The sequence below is a fragment of the Chenopodium quinoa genome, unplaced genomic scaffold (assembly GCF_001683475.1).
Source record: "Chenopodium quinoa cultivar QQ74 unplaced genomic scaffold, ASM168347v1, whole genome shotgun sequence".
NCBI lineage: Eukaryota > Viridiplantae > Streptophyta > Magnoliopsida > Caryophyllales > Amaranthaceae > Chenopodium > Chenopodium quinoa.
The window spans coordinates 802,484-818,559 of NW_018744080.1; the positions used below are offsets into that span (position 1 = coordinate 802,484).

General features: G+C 39.2%; 1 protein-coding gene across 1 annotated transcript; it reads right to left on the reverse strand.

Annotated features, from left to right (window-relative positions):
• Window positions 1-13,277: 13,277 nt before the first annotated feature.
• LOC110691409 (polygalacturonase inhibitor-like) lies at window positions 13,278-15,082 on the reverse strand. Its single transcript, XM_021868335.1, has one exon. It carries the CDS (start codon window positions 14,727-14,729, stop codon window positions 13,644-13,646), a length of 1,086 nt encoding a protein of 361 aa, XP_021724027.1. The 5' UTR covers window positions 14,730-15,082; the 3' UTR covers window positions 13,278-13,643.
• Window positions 15,083-16,076: the final 994 nt, after the last annotated feature.

A 16,076-nucleotide genomic window follows, 5' to 3' on the forward strand; every position in this document is an offset into this window, starting at 1 on the left:
CTACCGTCCGAGGGCTGCCATTAAGGCTCAAGCTCTAGCGGATTTCTTGGCCGAATGCTCATACCAAGAAGCGCTAGACAATGAAAAGAAAGTCTGGACCGTGTTTACGGATGGATCTTCCACCGAAAACGGTTCGGGGGCAGGAGTAGTGATAACTTCTCCCGAAGGCAAATCCTTTGAGTATGCACTAAAATTTTCTTTTAAGGCCTCGAACAACGAAGCCGAATATGAAGCAGCAATCGCCGGCCTAGAATTGTGCATCTCCCTGGAAGCCGACCATGTCTGCCTGAAAACAGACTCTCAGCTAGTTGCATATCAGATTAGCGGCAACTACGAGGCCAAAGAGCCCTCCATGATAGCTTATCTTGCCAAGACCAAGTCAGTCATTGCAGAGCTGAAAACTTTTGAGGTTCAGCTGATCCCAAGGGGTCAGAATACTCAAGCCGATGCACTCTCCAAACTTGCCAGTTCAACTCTTACCGAGCTGAACAGATCTGTATATGTAGAAGTGCGTCGAGAGAGAAGTGTCGACGAAGCCCCTGAAGTGTGCTGCGCTGACCCAGAGCCTAGTTGGATGGACCCCATCCTAGCTTTCAAGCTTCGGGGAGAAACTCCCGAAGATAAAGCTTTGGCCTCCAAGATGAAGAGAACCAGCTCAAGGTTCATTGTCTTCAGGGGGGAACTTCTGAAAAAGTCCTTCTCAGCCCCATTGCTGAAATGCGTGGGACCAACAGATGCAGATTATATCCTACGGGAGATTCACCTCGGCATTTGTGGGAACCACATTGGGGGAAGGACCTTAGCCCACAAGGCATTGAGGGCTGGATATTACTGGCCCACCATGATCGCAGATGCTAAGGAGCTGGTCCGGAAATGCGAAAAATGTCAAAAATACGCTCCAGTTATCCACCAGCCAGCAAGGGATCTTCAGCCGATCCTTAATCCACTCCCGTTTGCCCAATGGGGACTGGATATACTAGGACCATTTCCAGAGGCTGTGTACCAGAAAAAATGGTTGATAGTTGGTGTTGACTACTTCAGTAAATGGATCGAGGCCGAAGCACTCTCGAACATTACAGAGCAAACTGTCAGAAAATTTATCTGGCAAAATATCATCACTCGTTTTGGCATCCCGAGAGTATTTGTCTTCGATCATGGGAGGCAATTTGATAACTTACCGTTGAAGCGGTATACAGATCAGTTCGGCATCAAACTGGCATATTCAGCGGTATGCCACTCGCAAAGTAACGGACAAGCCGAAGCTGTAAATAAACAGATCCTAAATGCCCTCAAGAAGAGGGTGGAAGATCAAAAGTCCAAGTGGCTGGAGGAGCTCCCTGGAACCCTTTGGTCCCTTCGGACAACTGAAAAAGAGGCAACGGGCTATTCACCTTTTGAACTGGTGTATGGTGCCGAAGCCGTTCTTCCAGTGGAAATTGGCTCTGAGAGCCTACGAGTGCACCACTTCTCGGCTGAGAATGAGCGACTGATGAGGGAATCTCTCGATTTCCTCGACGAAGTAAGAGACTCAGCCCGAGACAGAATGGCCGCTTATAAGCAGAGAATCAGCAAATTTTATAACCGAAGGGTCCATGCAAGGCCTCTTAAAATTGGAGACCTTGTCCTTCGGAATGTTGCTGCAGTTCAGAAAGGCCGAATCCATGGGAAACTCTCAGCTGCACGGGAAGGACCTTATGAAATCTGTGATGAGCTTCAGCCAGGGACATTCCGACTTCGGCAGTTGGATGGAACTGAGTTGAAAAATCACTGGAACGCTGATGTACTGAAAAAATATCATGTGTAAACCCTTCGGGGCTGAACAATCTTTGTAAGTACATTTTGAACTAATGAAAGGCCTTGGAGCCGCCATTTATATAAATGTTTACAACTTTTTATCCTTTCAAAGTTTTCTCGGTTCTATCTACTCTTTAAGGGTTTTTTATTCAGCCTCGTCTGAAACCTTCGCCTTTGGGTAACTGGGTTTCAGATTGTTGACAAAACTCGTCTTTTTAAAGAATACTGGTCTTTCAGCTGAAGTCAAGCTTCAGTAAGATTTGTTCTCCAAAGACATGAGTCCATGGACAATTCTGGGATATTGCCTTAACTGAGCCTTGTATCCCAGAGAGCCATTATCCGAAACATTGCCTTCAGTTGGCCCTGTGTTTCGGATATCCATTTTTCAATGATAGACAGAAAATCAAGGATAACAGCAACTGTTGGAAATTGTTTATTCAGTCTCGTCTGAAACCTTCGCCTTTGGGTAACTGGGTTTCAGATTGCTGACAAAACTCGTCTTTTTAAAGAATACTGGTCTTTCAGCTGAAGTCAAGCTTCAGTAAGACTTGTTCTCTAAAGACATGAGTCCATGGACAATTCTGGGATATTGCCTTAACTGAGCCTTGTATCCCAGAAAGCCATTATCCGAAACATTGCCTTTAGTTGGCCCTGTGTTTCGGATATCCATTTTTTAAAGAACTCTAGTCTTTCAGCTGAAGTCAAGCTTCAGTAAGACTTGTTCTCCAAAGGCGTGAGTCCATGGACAATTCAGGGACATTGCCTATCCCAGAAAGCCATTATCCGAAGCATTGCCTTCAGTTGGCCCTGTGTTTCGAATACCCATTTTTAAGAAATAAAGAAATTGTTTATTCAGCTGAAGCCATACTTCAATTTCTGGGGGGGCAAGAAGCACTACCAGTGCAAGTTTATGTTCAGCAGAATTGAAGAAACAGTAAAGCACTCAAAAACAAAGCAGCTGAAGAAAAAAACATCAAATTAATAATTTATGCTCAGAAATTGAGCTACAAGTTCAAATAAGTTAAGAAACTATATCGCCAGCCGCCCACAAGCGGAAAATAACAGTTGCCGAAATACGTACAGAAGCAAAAAATTAAACTGTTTTGTACGACAAGGCAAGCTGAAGCAAAAAACAAACAAGACAAAAAATTCAGAAAGCGGCAAGTCTAAAGTTGAGCGCATGATGAACCGCAAGATTCTGAAGACGACTGCCCGAGTTCCTATGCTTCAGCCCGAGGATCAGACTGGTCAGCATTGTTGGGCCTCATGGTGGTCTCAGCCCCAGCAGCAGAAGAAGCAGGCTTTGCACTCTGCCGAGCCTCCCTTTCCCTCTGTTCAGCCTCCAACTCCATTCTCTCAACTTCTTCTTCGGCTTCCTCAACCTTAAGGATTTCAGCTTCGACTGGAGTTGCATACTTCATATGAGGGTCTTCGGGATTCTGGACCCATTCAGCACATTTGGACCAGTCCAACTTCGGCTCAGCATGAAGGCAGACTCTTCGGCACAATCTGAACCCGTTTCTGAAACCCATTTCATATTCTTCCCGGGTATAGACACGGACTTTGAGTAGAGCCTCAGCATCAGCCAACTTCTTCTGGGTCTCCTCCAAGTCTTCCTTGGATTTCTTCAGCTCATCGGCGAGATTGGAGGAGGAACCTTTCAGCTCATTCAGCTCCTGCTGAACTTGGGAAGCCTCTGTCTGAGCCTGGGCCACTTCTTCCTTTTTGGCCATCAGCTGATCCTCAGCTTCTTGGAGCTTAGCTCTCTGAGCTTCAGCAGCAGCAGCAGCCTCTGAGAGTTGGACATCCCTGACTTGGAGCTTCTCTTCAGCAGTCATTCTGCTGGCTTCAAGAGCTTCTAGCCGTTGCTGCACTTCAGCTTGTGCAGCAGCTCCTTCCTGGATTCGGCTCTCAATGGTAGCCTTGAATTTGGAGATGTCCACTCCCATGTGCTCTTGGAGGAATTTTTCCCCTTCCATCAGTGGGGGAAAAACTTCCTTCTCCATAGCGTCGCAGAAGGTTTTGAAGGCTTCAGCAGCTTTTTTCTCGTATTCCTCACCCTTCTGCTGCTTCTCTTCAGCTGCTGCTTGCTTCAGCTTAGCAAGCTTTAACTCCTCTTCGGCTACCTTTTTGTCGTGCTCGGCAGCGTCTACCCTATCTTGAAGGGTATCTATCAGCTCTACAGTGAGAGTCTGATTGTGCATGAACTGAAAACAGGAGCACAAGTTAAAATAAAAAATAGAGCTGAATTTTAGAGGAGATAGAGGCAAGGAAAATCACCTGCATCATCAGCAGTTGGTTAGATCTGGCTGGGTCAGGAACTGATCTGCTGGATTCGCCCATCCCAGCAGTGGCCTTCAGCGACTAGATTCTTGCCCTATCTACGTCGGACGTGCCAGCAAAATCGCCGAAGTAGGCTGCAGCACCTTCTCGGTTCTGACCCCATATGAGATCCCAGATGTGATCTGGGATTGGAATTCGGGGGGCCGAGAAACCCATTTCTCCAGATTGCAGAGTCTGGAAGGAAGGAAAGGATGACGACGAAGCTTCTTTAACTTTGGATGGCTCAGCATCCTCCTTCTCAGAAGAGTCAATTATTATGACCTCTTCTTCTTCAGGGGTGAGGACGAAAGCCTCAACCTCTCTTGCAATGTCTGCCGTGAAACCCTCAGCACTGGGCATCACGGCATCCTCATTCTTGTGCTCAGCAGCACTCTCCTGAACTTCTTCTTGGACCCCTCCCTTAGGTTCGGGAGTTTTCTGATCCACCTCCATCTCGGGAGGTGGCGGAGGGGTCTTTGGAGGTGATTGAGGTGGAGGCCGGGGAACCCTCGGCGATCCATTGCCTTCCTCGGGTTCCCTTATTTCGACGCCGATGGTCATCGGCCTCCGCTGAAAGTCATGGGGGCCGATGATGGCCATTCTTCGGCGCCTTTTCTGAAGCGGCTGCTCGTCCATGTCTGAGTCTGAAGACTCTTCTTGTATCTGGTCTTCGGGACGAATAGGGGCTTTCCCTTCTCTGTGTCTATTACTCTCTTCAGACTGTAAAAGACAAGGGGGGAGGAAGAATGTGAGGAAAAAAAAAACAACAAACAGAAACAGACAAAATTAAGTCTGAAAGCTCACCGAGGTCTTCAGCAAAGCCTCGTCTTCTTCAGCTGCCCTAGCTGCAGCTTCTTCTTCAGCAGCCCTGGAGGACCCTTCTCCTCCTTCACAAGCTTCGATAACCCGTGCAACCTCTTCGGCCGTACGGGCAGCTTCAACTTCTTCGTCTAGCAGCTGAAACCAGGGATCTCTCTTCTTCCACCAAGGCTTCTGCCTCTGATACAGAGCAACAGCCTCAATTTGGAAATGGGAAGAGTCTAGATGAACTTCCCTATGCCTCGGTTCAGTGATAGAGGGGGCCCGATCAGTTACAACTTGTTCTCGGTTGACGCCAAGACGAGTGTAGTTAATGCCGACGTTGGTCTCGTCTCGCTCTGAAGAAGAAAAGGGGAAAGGTCAGTTCAGTTAGGTTGGCACAGCATAAAAAAGCGAAGTGAGAGGAGAAAAAGAGATAATTAAAAAGCCTCGGCCCCAGCCGAAGAAGCTTACCATCCTTAAACTTTCGGCTGAGGCCGACAGCTGCTAGCATGTTCTCTTGGAAAACATAATGCGTATCGGGGAGCCAAGTCTCCGGGATATGCTGCATTCGGCCGCTGCCCCCCCGGTTCGGCAGCTTGCCGAAGATATTCTGTTGATTAAGGTTTGGATCTGGGCCGTTATCTGTGGGGGGACCTAGACTTCCCATGTCGGGATCAGGCTCAGCAAGGTACCGGGGAGCGCTGAAGACGCAAGGGTGGCCCGGGTCCGTGGGTGCCCTAACCCAAATCCATTGACCTCTCCAGTCTTTGTCTGAAGAGTCGTTCGGCCACATGGTTAGGTACTGGGGCCGAGACTCAATCCGGTACCACCCAGAACCATGACTTCCGTGCCCACTTTGAATATTTGGCACTAGCCGATGAAGCTTTTTGAAGCAGTGCAGGTTCGGCACATACTTGAAGAACTTGCAGACCCATAAGTATGTCATCACCCTTCGGATGCTAGTAGGAGTTAGCTGACATAGGGAAATATTGTAATGGATCAGCAAGTCTCGGACGAATACGTCCAAAGGGAACCTCAGCCCATACTGAAGTTGTCTTGTGTACACCCCCACATACCCCGGGGGTGGACGATGGATTCTATCGGATGCCACGGGCATTCGGCACCAATACCCATCAGCTTCAAGGATGCCGTAATGCTACTCAATTTGTTCGGCAAACCGATACTGTTCGGCATTCTCCACCCACCATGAGTAGGGGCGGTTCTTTATCATGGCTGAAGCTACTTCGGCATCCTCCCACTCTGAAAACCCGGGGAGGATATCCCAAAAGACAGCAGGAACTTCATCGTCCCGCCCAGAAGCGCTCGGCCCCTCCGTTCTCTGAGGAGGAGCCGAGGAAATTGGAGTCGCCCTAATCCCTTCAGCAGGGTCAGACTCTGCTCTTTGTCCATTCTAGGTCCCAATCCTGTTCCTAGGATCGGGAATTGGCCTTGCTCTTCTTGGAGCACGGGCTCTACCCCTAACTCCTCTCGCCATTGATAATTTCGAAGAAAAAAGTCGGAAAAAAAAAGGGAAGGAGTTCGAATTCGAAGAAAAATAAACTAAAATCAAAGGAATTTACCTTAATCTAAAGTGAAAGTTGCCGATTTACGAATTGGTAGTGGCAAGTCTCAGTTTCTAAGCTTAAATGCTCGGGGAATTTGCGAAGTTTTGATGCGGGTTCTTGGGTTCTCTCGAGAATTCTGGGTTTGTGTTGGTGAATAAGTGAGGAGAGATGACGCGCCTCTGATTATATCTCCAGAAATGGGAATACGGGGAGTCCGCGTTTCAATTTCTCTTAAATACCCCACTAAGTAACCGTTAAACACACGACCTTGCGATTAAACTGCCCATTATCCGTCCAACTTCCACAATCATCCGCCTTAACCGTTGTTATCTCATTAATTACGGTTTATATTCAAATTTTTGGATTAATTAAATCATTCACTTCCCTCCTTTTCTGATTAAATCAAACCCGACCCGTCATCCTTCCAAATCGGGTCTGGGGGGCAAGTTGTTTGGGTCCAATTTAGTCCAATTGGGCTTAGGCATTAAATGATCCAATTAAAAGCCCAAGGTCAAGGTTCATCTCTCCAATTGTGCTAAAGTCAAAGATCAGTCCTCAAGGCAAGCCAATTGGGCTAAGGCCCAACTTCTCCATGTATGAAGAAGTATAAAAGCCATCAATATTACATTTGTACATTCATTCAGGAAAAGCCTCAAGCAATTAATTCTCTTGCATAGTGTTCTCTTTCTACACACTGTACTGACTTTAGCATCGGAGGGGCCTTCCTCGGCAACACCCCCGAGGCTAGTTTACGTGTGTTTACTGTGCAGGAAACCTTCGGCCCAACATTACTTGGATCGAATCTAGTCTTCTCCGCTTCATCGGACCTTCGGGAAGGTCCCATTGTTTTCACCCGAAACACATTGTATTGAATGAAATGGAAGGAGATGAACAAGGTTGATGAGCATAGGAGATAAATTATTCTTAGTTCATGTAGTTAACTACAACTTTAAAATTAAAGCTTTGATAATTATGTTTTACGGGTGTTTCACCATATACCCTTGATTTTTTTTTTTTGTTTATTCACTGTATTTGATCTCCATAGATTTTTTAAAAATTCATCATACACCCTCGAGTTTCACAAAAATACATCAAATGCCCTTGATGAATAATAATTGTTAATTTTGTTAATTATTTGGGTTAACCATGACCCGAAATCACCATAAATACATTTTTCTACCTTCGAAATCACCCACATTTCTTTTCCCCACCCCCAAACCACCCCAAATTTCTTTTTCTAGCTCATCCTCAAAACCGATCATACAGATATGATTTTGGAAATTTGGAGTGGTTTTAGGGATCGGACAAAGGAGAGAAATGGCTTCGTGGATGGATGGAGAGATCTAAGGTGGTGTCGATGCATAATTAATCAAATTTCACTCATTTTGCTGTCATTAGGGATATATGGTGAATTTTTGTAACAAGTTAAGGGTGAATTAGTAGTAAAAACATAAAACTCAGGGGTATATTATGAAAAACTCGTATTTTTTTATTAGATATTATTATAACATTTCTTTGTAATTGAGCTAGATGGCAATATGATGAATCAATTGCTCTATGCTAATCATTGCTCCGCTCCTACTTGCATAGAGGGAGTTAAAAATTATTCAACCGGGCCATTTCCGTACGTTGAGTCAATTATCAACTTGATTTTAAAATCTTTAAAGAACTTATTATTGTCATGATAAATAATGCATCACTACACTATTTGTCCATTGCTTTTTTGTTCAACAAAGATTTTTTACGTTTCGTTTCATTGTTAGCAAGATAAATATAGAGGCCATGTTCACCTATGATAAAATGAGGCCCCAATTTATACATTAAACATGAAATTTAAAAATTTAAGATTATATATTTGAGGAATTTGTTCGAACTTTTGTTCAGTCAAATTGCAATAATGAAATTCCTCAAAAATAAGGTGAAATAATTCCATTCATGGGACACGATATAACAAGAATATTGAATATATGAAACTGACGCGAGGTGTAGGTTGTTGGATGTAATCTTAAGTTAATTTATTATCTCTGTTCATCTGATTAACTGCTGCACTACTTGAATTGATAATGTCCATCTTTATTATTTTGCCAACAGAATGATTGTAATTCACAAGGCAAATTCTCCACCAAAGTTAAAGGAATCTCGTTCCCCAAATTATTATTATTATTATTGAGGAATGAACCTCCAATCAAAAGTTTTAAAGGTGTTCTTGTTTTCCACTAGACTAATGGCTTGTTCTCATACATTTATTTTCAGTTTAGTTCAGTTCAGTTTAGTTCAGATCTGTTCAGTTCAGTTCCTAATTTCCTTCTATTATAAAATATTCATTTCACTTCAATTCAATTCACTGATTTTAGTCGATTAAAACAGGCCCTAATTCTAGCTTGGTGGTAGTTATATAACCTATATCTGCTATATGTACTCTCAATATTTCCCAAATTATTATTGGCTCAATTGGAATGCATCCAACTTCATCCTCAACTTAGCCACTTGTTGCAAAAATAGTCGTCTACAGTTGTACTTGCATTATTTTATTAATTATGTACATCATCACGTTTTTTTAATTTTAAGTGAGAGGATTTGATTATGACCGCTTTGTTTCTTTATTAAAGTTTGTTTTTCAGCCACTTTTTCTTATCTCACAACGTGGCTATTCTGGCTAATTTGATTTGCTAATACTATAGATACGAGTAGTGATTGACATAAAAGAATCCAAAGAAATTATTTTCGTTATATGATAAAAGTAAAACATGGATATATTGCTACGTTCTCGGCTCCCCACATCATCATAATTGTGGATGTTATGCTTCGCAAAATGCTCTGGCCGACAAATCATTTTCATCTATGGCCCCGTAATTAATAGAGGAGCGAACTTTGAATTATATACTCTCTCCGTTTCTATTACTTGTATATTTCCATCTATCCATTACATATTCGATTAAATGTGACTGAATTATTATTTAAGGGCAGGACCACGGTGTATGTCTACTATTATTCTTCATAGTGGTGCTTAAAATTGAATTATTTGATGGATGTTTCATGTTTATATATAATTGCTGCCCTAGTGGCTTATTAGTGACCTACTTGACTACTTGCACATAAGAGGGTAAGGATTTTCAAACCCAGCCAATTCTGTAGGTGAGGTCGATAATTAACTAGATTTTTATTGTCATTGAAATATCTTTTTTCCCATTTTTGTCATGATTAATAATGCACTAGTATCCTTTTGACATTTTGCTTCAGTTCAAAAGTAGTGTGTGCAATAATGTCTAGTCCTTGTTTTTTTCAAATATAAAAGAATAAAACAAAAATAAAATTTGCTGAGATGTATTTGCAGATCAGAAGACTGAATATTTATTATTGTTGTCATTGAAAATATTTAATGTTCAAAATCTGCTCCTACATACAATGAATAATAATTGTTGTCATTGATGAACAATACATATGAGGCATTTGCAGAAGATTGTATGTTGTTTCTTGATTTTTCATCAAATAAGGGAACTACCAATCAGTAACAGAAGCCAACAAAATAAAGAAGTATATTGTGATAGATTTAGGAAGTTATTGAATAATTATCACAATAATATCTCATATGATATTATTCTCATAATATCATATCACGATATACATTCTTATCTGGATTACGTTTATTTTGTAACAAACAAATTAAAAGAACACAATAACACTCACTCCATCATATCACCTCCCTACTATTAAACATGTATATATAATAGGAAATTTTGTGAAAAACTACCTATTATAGTCTAGAATTTTCGGGAAACTACCTGTTAAAAAAAATGTTGTAATCGACTACCTAATTTTTGAAAAATGTTGTAATTTACTACCTTACGCCGGATTATGAAGGAGTTTAACCAAAATTCTCTAGCGTCACGTGATACTTAATGACCCTTTTTTCCCCCCAAATTTTCTCACAATTTTCCCACGTGATGGTCACTAAGTGTCACGTGACCAAGTCAACGCCGGAAAATTTAGGTCAAACTTCATAATCCGGCGTAAGGTAGTATATTACAACATTTTTCAAAAGTAAGGAAGTCAATTACAACATTTTTTTAATAAGTAGTTTCTCGCAAATTCTGGACTATAATACGTAGTTTTTCACAAACTTTCCTATATAATACGATTGAAATTAGTTGTTTTTTTGTTTGTTCACTTTGTCGGATCAAAAAAAAAAAAAAAATTAAATTAAAATTGTGTACATGCAAGAATTTTAATTCAGGATTTTTCTGATAAAAAAAAAAGTTTATTCCAAGCATATATTTTCTTGTCTCTTAAAATGAAGTACATACGTACATGTGTATTAAATAGGTTTAATTATAAATTTTGGGAGTAATGTTTTTTTTTTTTTTTTTTTTTTTTTTTTTTTTTTTTAAATATGGTATACTATGTTGTACTCCTAATAAAGGCTAAGATCAATTGGTAAATTATTCTCTCTATCCCAATTTAATTATCACACTATTCTTAAATAGAATAAAGCTACTAAAATGGTACTCCCTCCGTCCCTTAATACAAAACCTATTTCTAGCATTTATTCCTCACATAATAAAGAGAAAATGGTTTTTCATTTAGAAATGGAGGGAGTACTTGTATATCTTTTCTCTTCCACAGTACAAAAAAACATTATGGTCTCAGACTCTCACTCTCCATCTCATTTTATCAAAATACTTCAATTCCTCTACTTAATAAATTTATGTGTCTGGTGTCCCACACCACTTGGAAAAATATGTAAGGAGAAGAGAGAGAAAGTCAAGTGCAGGGCTTGTTCTGATATACTGAACTGAGTTGAAATGAACTGAACTGATTGGAACTGAACTGCACTGAAATGAATTGTTTCTGAGAGAAGAAAATGTTACTGTTTGTCTATTCGGGACGAGGCAGGCTCCCCAACCCCACGAGGGAGAGTATTCCCAAGAAGGAAGTTCGCAAAATTTAGAAAATGAACTGAATTGATTGGAGCTGAACTAAACTGAACTGAAATTAAGCTGAAGAGATTAGGCCCTATGGTCGGTGCACATGATTTCCTTTATCATAAATGTTTTTTTTTTTAATTATTATTTTTATGAAGTTGACTAACAAAAGTTTACTACTCTGTATATACAATAACATCGAAGGAAGAAATCTTGTAAAACCTTGTGTGAACCTTCTTATAACAAGTAAATTAGAACGAAAGGAGTACGATTTTATTAAAATAATTAGTTTTCTATGCTGAGCGACAACTGGGTTTTTGCATAATTACTAGCACTCTCAAAATGGTTAGAAAACAGTTTGGGTTTGGTTTGATTTGAAATCGGTTGGGTATTAAGTTTGAAATTGGTTTAAATGTCTCGCGGGTCGGTTCCAATTAGGTTTAAATAGTTATCGATTCGATTTGGTCTCAGTTTATTTTTGAGCGTTTTAATTCGGTTTCGGTTGTAAACAGTCTGGGTAGTAAACGGTTCGGTGCAGACAGGTTGCAGTTTGTTAACGGTTCGGTGTAAACAGTTTTTATCCCGGTTCAAACAATTTCAGGTTGGAAACGATTTCGGGTTATAAACAACTCGATTCTTTTTCGGATCAATTTATAACTAGTTCGGTTCTTTTTTGGTTCTGTTTATAACTGGTTCATTTCTTTTTCGGTTCAGTTTATAACTGATTCGGTTCTTTTTCGGTTCAGTTTATGTAGGAGGATTTTTAGTGGCAGGAAGATATTTTTATATTATGATAATAATTTAGTAGGAAGATATTTTAAACTATGATAATAAATATTCAATAAATATTAACTTGGCAGGAAGAATTTTTGTGCTATGATAATTAAATTTCATTTAAAATACCTTTTAACTTGATTTTAATATTCTCTTTATAGTAAGCAGTTTGTAGCCGATTCGTTTATAAGCGGTCCAGTTCATAAATGATTTGGTTTGCAAGCGGTTCGGTTTATAAACAATTCGGTTTATATACAGTTCGGTGCAAAAGGATCGCGGGTTGTTAACGGTTCGGTGTAAACGGGTTTTATCCTGGTTCAAACGGTTTCGGGTTGAAAGTGATTTCGGGTTAGAAACAGTTCGGTTCTTTTTTGATTAGGTTTGATTTAAGTTTGGTTTAGAACTGGTTTGGTTAATTGACGGGTTCGGCTCTTATACGGTGTAACGTTATTCGGATCGGTTCAGTTTCGGGTTCATTCACATACGGTTCGGGTCGGTTTTCGATTTCAAAAAAAGGTTTTTAATTGATTCGATTCTCATTTGAGTCGGTTTGTTTTGGGCAGTTAAACGGTTTCGGTTTGAAATTTAATTGCAGTAAATTAATCACTCAACTTTTTTGTCATTATATCACGTCGGAATATTTACTAAATAAGGTCGTATGATACAATGGGGTATGAACATAGAAAAACAATGGGGTTGCTATTTGAATATTTACTAAATAAGGTATGATGCAATTTTTTAGGTAAATGGCACAATTTGGGAGTAAGGCAGTGACATTTTTTTATTCACTCATGCTCTAATATTGATGGGGCCATACTTGTCATAATGGAACAAAATTGTTGTCTTATATCACGTGTTTAGCAAGTTAATCAGACAAGCCAATTCAACTGTTAAAATATTTACAGTATGATCTGCTGAGATTTTGTTATATACATTCAGATTTTCCGTACATTTATAAGTATTTTGTTCTCATTTTGCTGAAAAAAAGCAAAAACTAACCATAAATTAGATAGGTGTATGATACACCGATGTATATAAAAAATTCTATGATCCGCTACCTTTATTTATACTCCAAAAGCATGAGAATTTACATACTCATTCTTTTTCAATTTATTAAAATTAAAGGTGGTCCATATTAGAGTGCCCAAAACATTTAACTTTCTAATTTGAGTTAAATTCTCTTAGATTTATAACACAATATGATTATCCATATTTTATTAATACGAAATATAACCAAAGAAGACAAAAAAAAACGAATTACTTCGTACTATACACAAGACAAAAAGACGTACAATTGGAAAATTTTTACCGACAACACTCTAAAATTTAGAAATTGACTAAGAGCCACACAATTCAAGTGCAAAAAAAAAAAAAAAAAAAAAAAAACAAAAAAAAAAAAATCCAACAATTCAATCAGTTGATTGATACATAGCTCGCTCTAAAATTATTTTTTTGAACAAGCATTTTACTTCTTGCATGGAGGCAAAGGAGAGCCACACAAACACTTGTTATGTGCATACGAGTACTTATCGACACTCTTCAACTCCTGGCTACTCGGAATTTTACCACACAACCGGTTGTAACTTACGTTAAAACTTTGTATATGTTCCTGTTTCGCCAATGTAGGTGGAATGCTACCGTAAATCATGTTATGACTTAATTCAATAACATTTAATTCTTTAGGAAACCTCACTTTACTAAGGTCGAACGAAAATTTGTTCCTCGAAATGTCGATGGATTGTAAGCCCTTGTTTGTCCCGAACAACATCGAGGCATCACCGGTGAACATGTTCCTATTAAGGTCTAGAACCGAGAAGTTGACCGCTCCTAGAGATTTTGGGAGCGGTCCGTAAAGTTGGTTCTTGGCTAGCTTAAGGTAGAAATCCGGGTTGTTTTTAAACCCTCCAAAGCTCGCGGGAATTGTTCCTTTGAGTTGGTTACGCTCTAAGAAGAGTGCGCCGAGTTTGTGGAGGGATGATACAGAAGGCGGGATTGGACCGGTGAGTTTGTTTACGGAGAGGTTAATGTAGGTTAATTTTGTGAGTCGACCAAAAAAATCGGGGATTGAACCGGTTAAGTTGTTATGGCTAAGCCATAAGAATTTAAGGTTTTTAAGCTTGGAAATGGTTTGAGGGATTGGACCGGTTAGCTTAGGGAGGTCAGTGAAGATGAGTTGTTCAAGGTACGGGAGGTCTCCGACGGTGTCGGGGATGTGTCCCGCAACCTCATCGTCTCTATTGACGGAGAGGCTGATAATGCGGTTGGTTGTTTCGTCGCAGCTGACTAAGTACCACTCACAACAGTCGGTGTCGTGTGTCCATGAGGCGAACATGTCGGCATTGTTGAAGGCTTTTTTGATCTTGAAGAGGGTTTTTTTGTCGTCGGGGTGGCATTTTTCGGCCGAGAGGATTGAGGCGAGGAGGAGGAAGAGGAGAATGGTGGAGAAGAGTGAAAGTTGATTATAGCTACTCATTGTGATTTTTTGTTGTAGAATGTTTGAGGATTGTGTTTGGGTTTTATAAGAGTGTTGGGTGAAAAAATAGCTCTTCATAATCGTGAAATGAGTATGAGATTACGACATTAAAACATTAGTCCCTAAATGATTTGAGGTCAGCTAATATGAATCGTCATAAGAAAATATACGGTATAACATGATGATACTATTATAAAATAAAGGAGAAGTATATGAAATAAATATTAGTAATGCTTAATTCAAAGATTTTTTATTTTTTTATTTTTTTTTAAAAAAAAATCCAATTATTGTTAATATGACTTGACAAGAGTAATTACATGCAGACTACGAGTATAAAATAATAAAGATAGCCGACTCCTGTCTTTTTCTTTTCTATATCATATCCCCATTTTGCACTTCACATCCCTCTTCACTAGCTAGCTGCTAGTTATCAGTTTTTGAAACATGTCTTATTAATAAATCAATTATATTATTATCCAGTCTGCCTTCCATTTTTATTGGCATGTTTGAGAAACTATACAAACAAAACAAATGAAACTAATTAAGGGTTCGTTTGGCATTGTTGTGATTTTTTTTGTTTTTTGTTTTCTAAAAGAATATGATATGTGTCCCATAATGAATCAAAAATTATATAAACTTATTAAAATTATGATAAATTTGAAAATTGACAATAGAAAAGTGAAAACACCTTTTTCTTGTTTCTAGTTTTTGGTTTTCAAAAAAATTGAAAACTGAAAATCAAAACTGATGTCAAACAAGCCTTAAACAAATAACAATATCGGTAAACTTATTACAGTAAAGAAATAATGTTACCATCAGTTGTAAGATTTTCAACAAACAATTTACTATCTCCATTTTTATAATGTGTAATAAATGAAAATTTATGTCTCACAATTAATATACATTTGTTATTTATATCTCGTAAGAAATAAATGAAATACTTGTAATTCAGATCATTAGATGTGGTGTGCATATTGTAATGGATAAAAAATTAATGCTCACCTTACCTAGTTGTTTTAATTGGTAAACCACTTAACTCAATCAAAACCTTTAAGTATGCCCATAGAATAAGTGCCTATTTTATTCCAAAATTCATAAAACGTTTTTGCATGTGTTGTTAATTTGTACTAAACCAATACTTACCTTTTGCTTATAAATAAAATTACATGTTTAACTCGTGATCATTTAAAAATTAGACGATGTCCCTAATGAAAAGCACAAAATATCAGTCTTTAAACATGTTTAACTCGTCGAAGATCTTTATTCTTTATACTTTAGAGGTGGTGGACAGTTGTACTTTCATCATTAATCGCCATCACAATTATATTTTTGGTTGGTAGTGGGGGAATTTAGTCACAATTGCATTGTTTGTTTTTTATTTCTTCCCTCCCCGTGTAGTTGACCTTTTTTTAAAAAAAAAAAAAT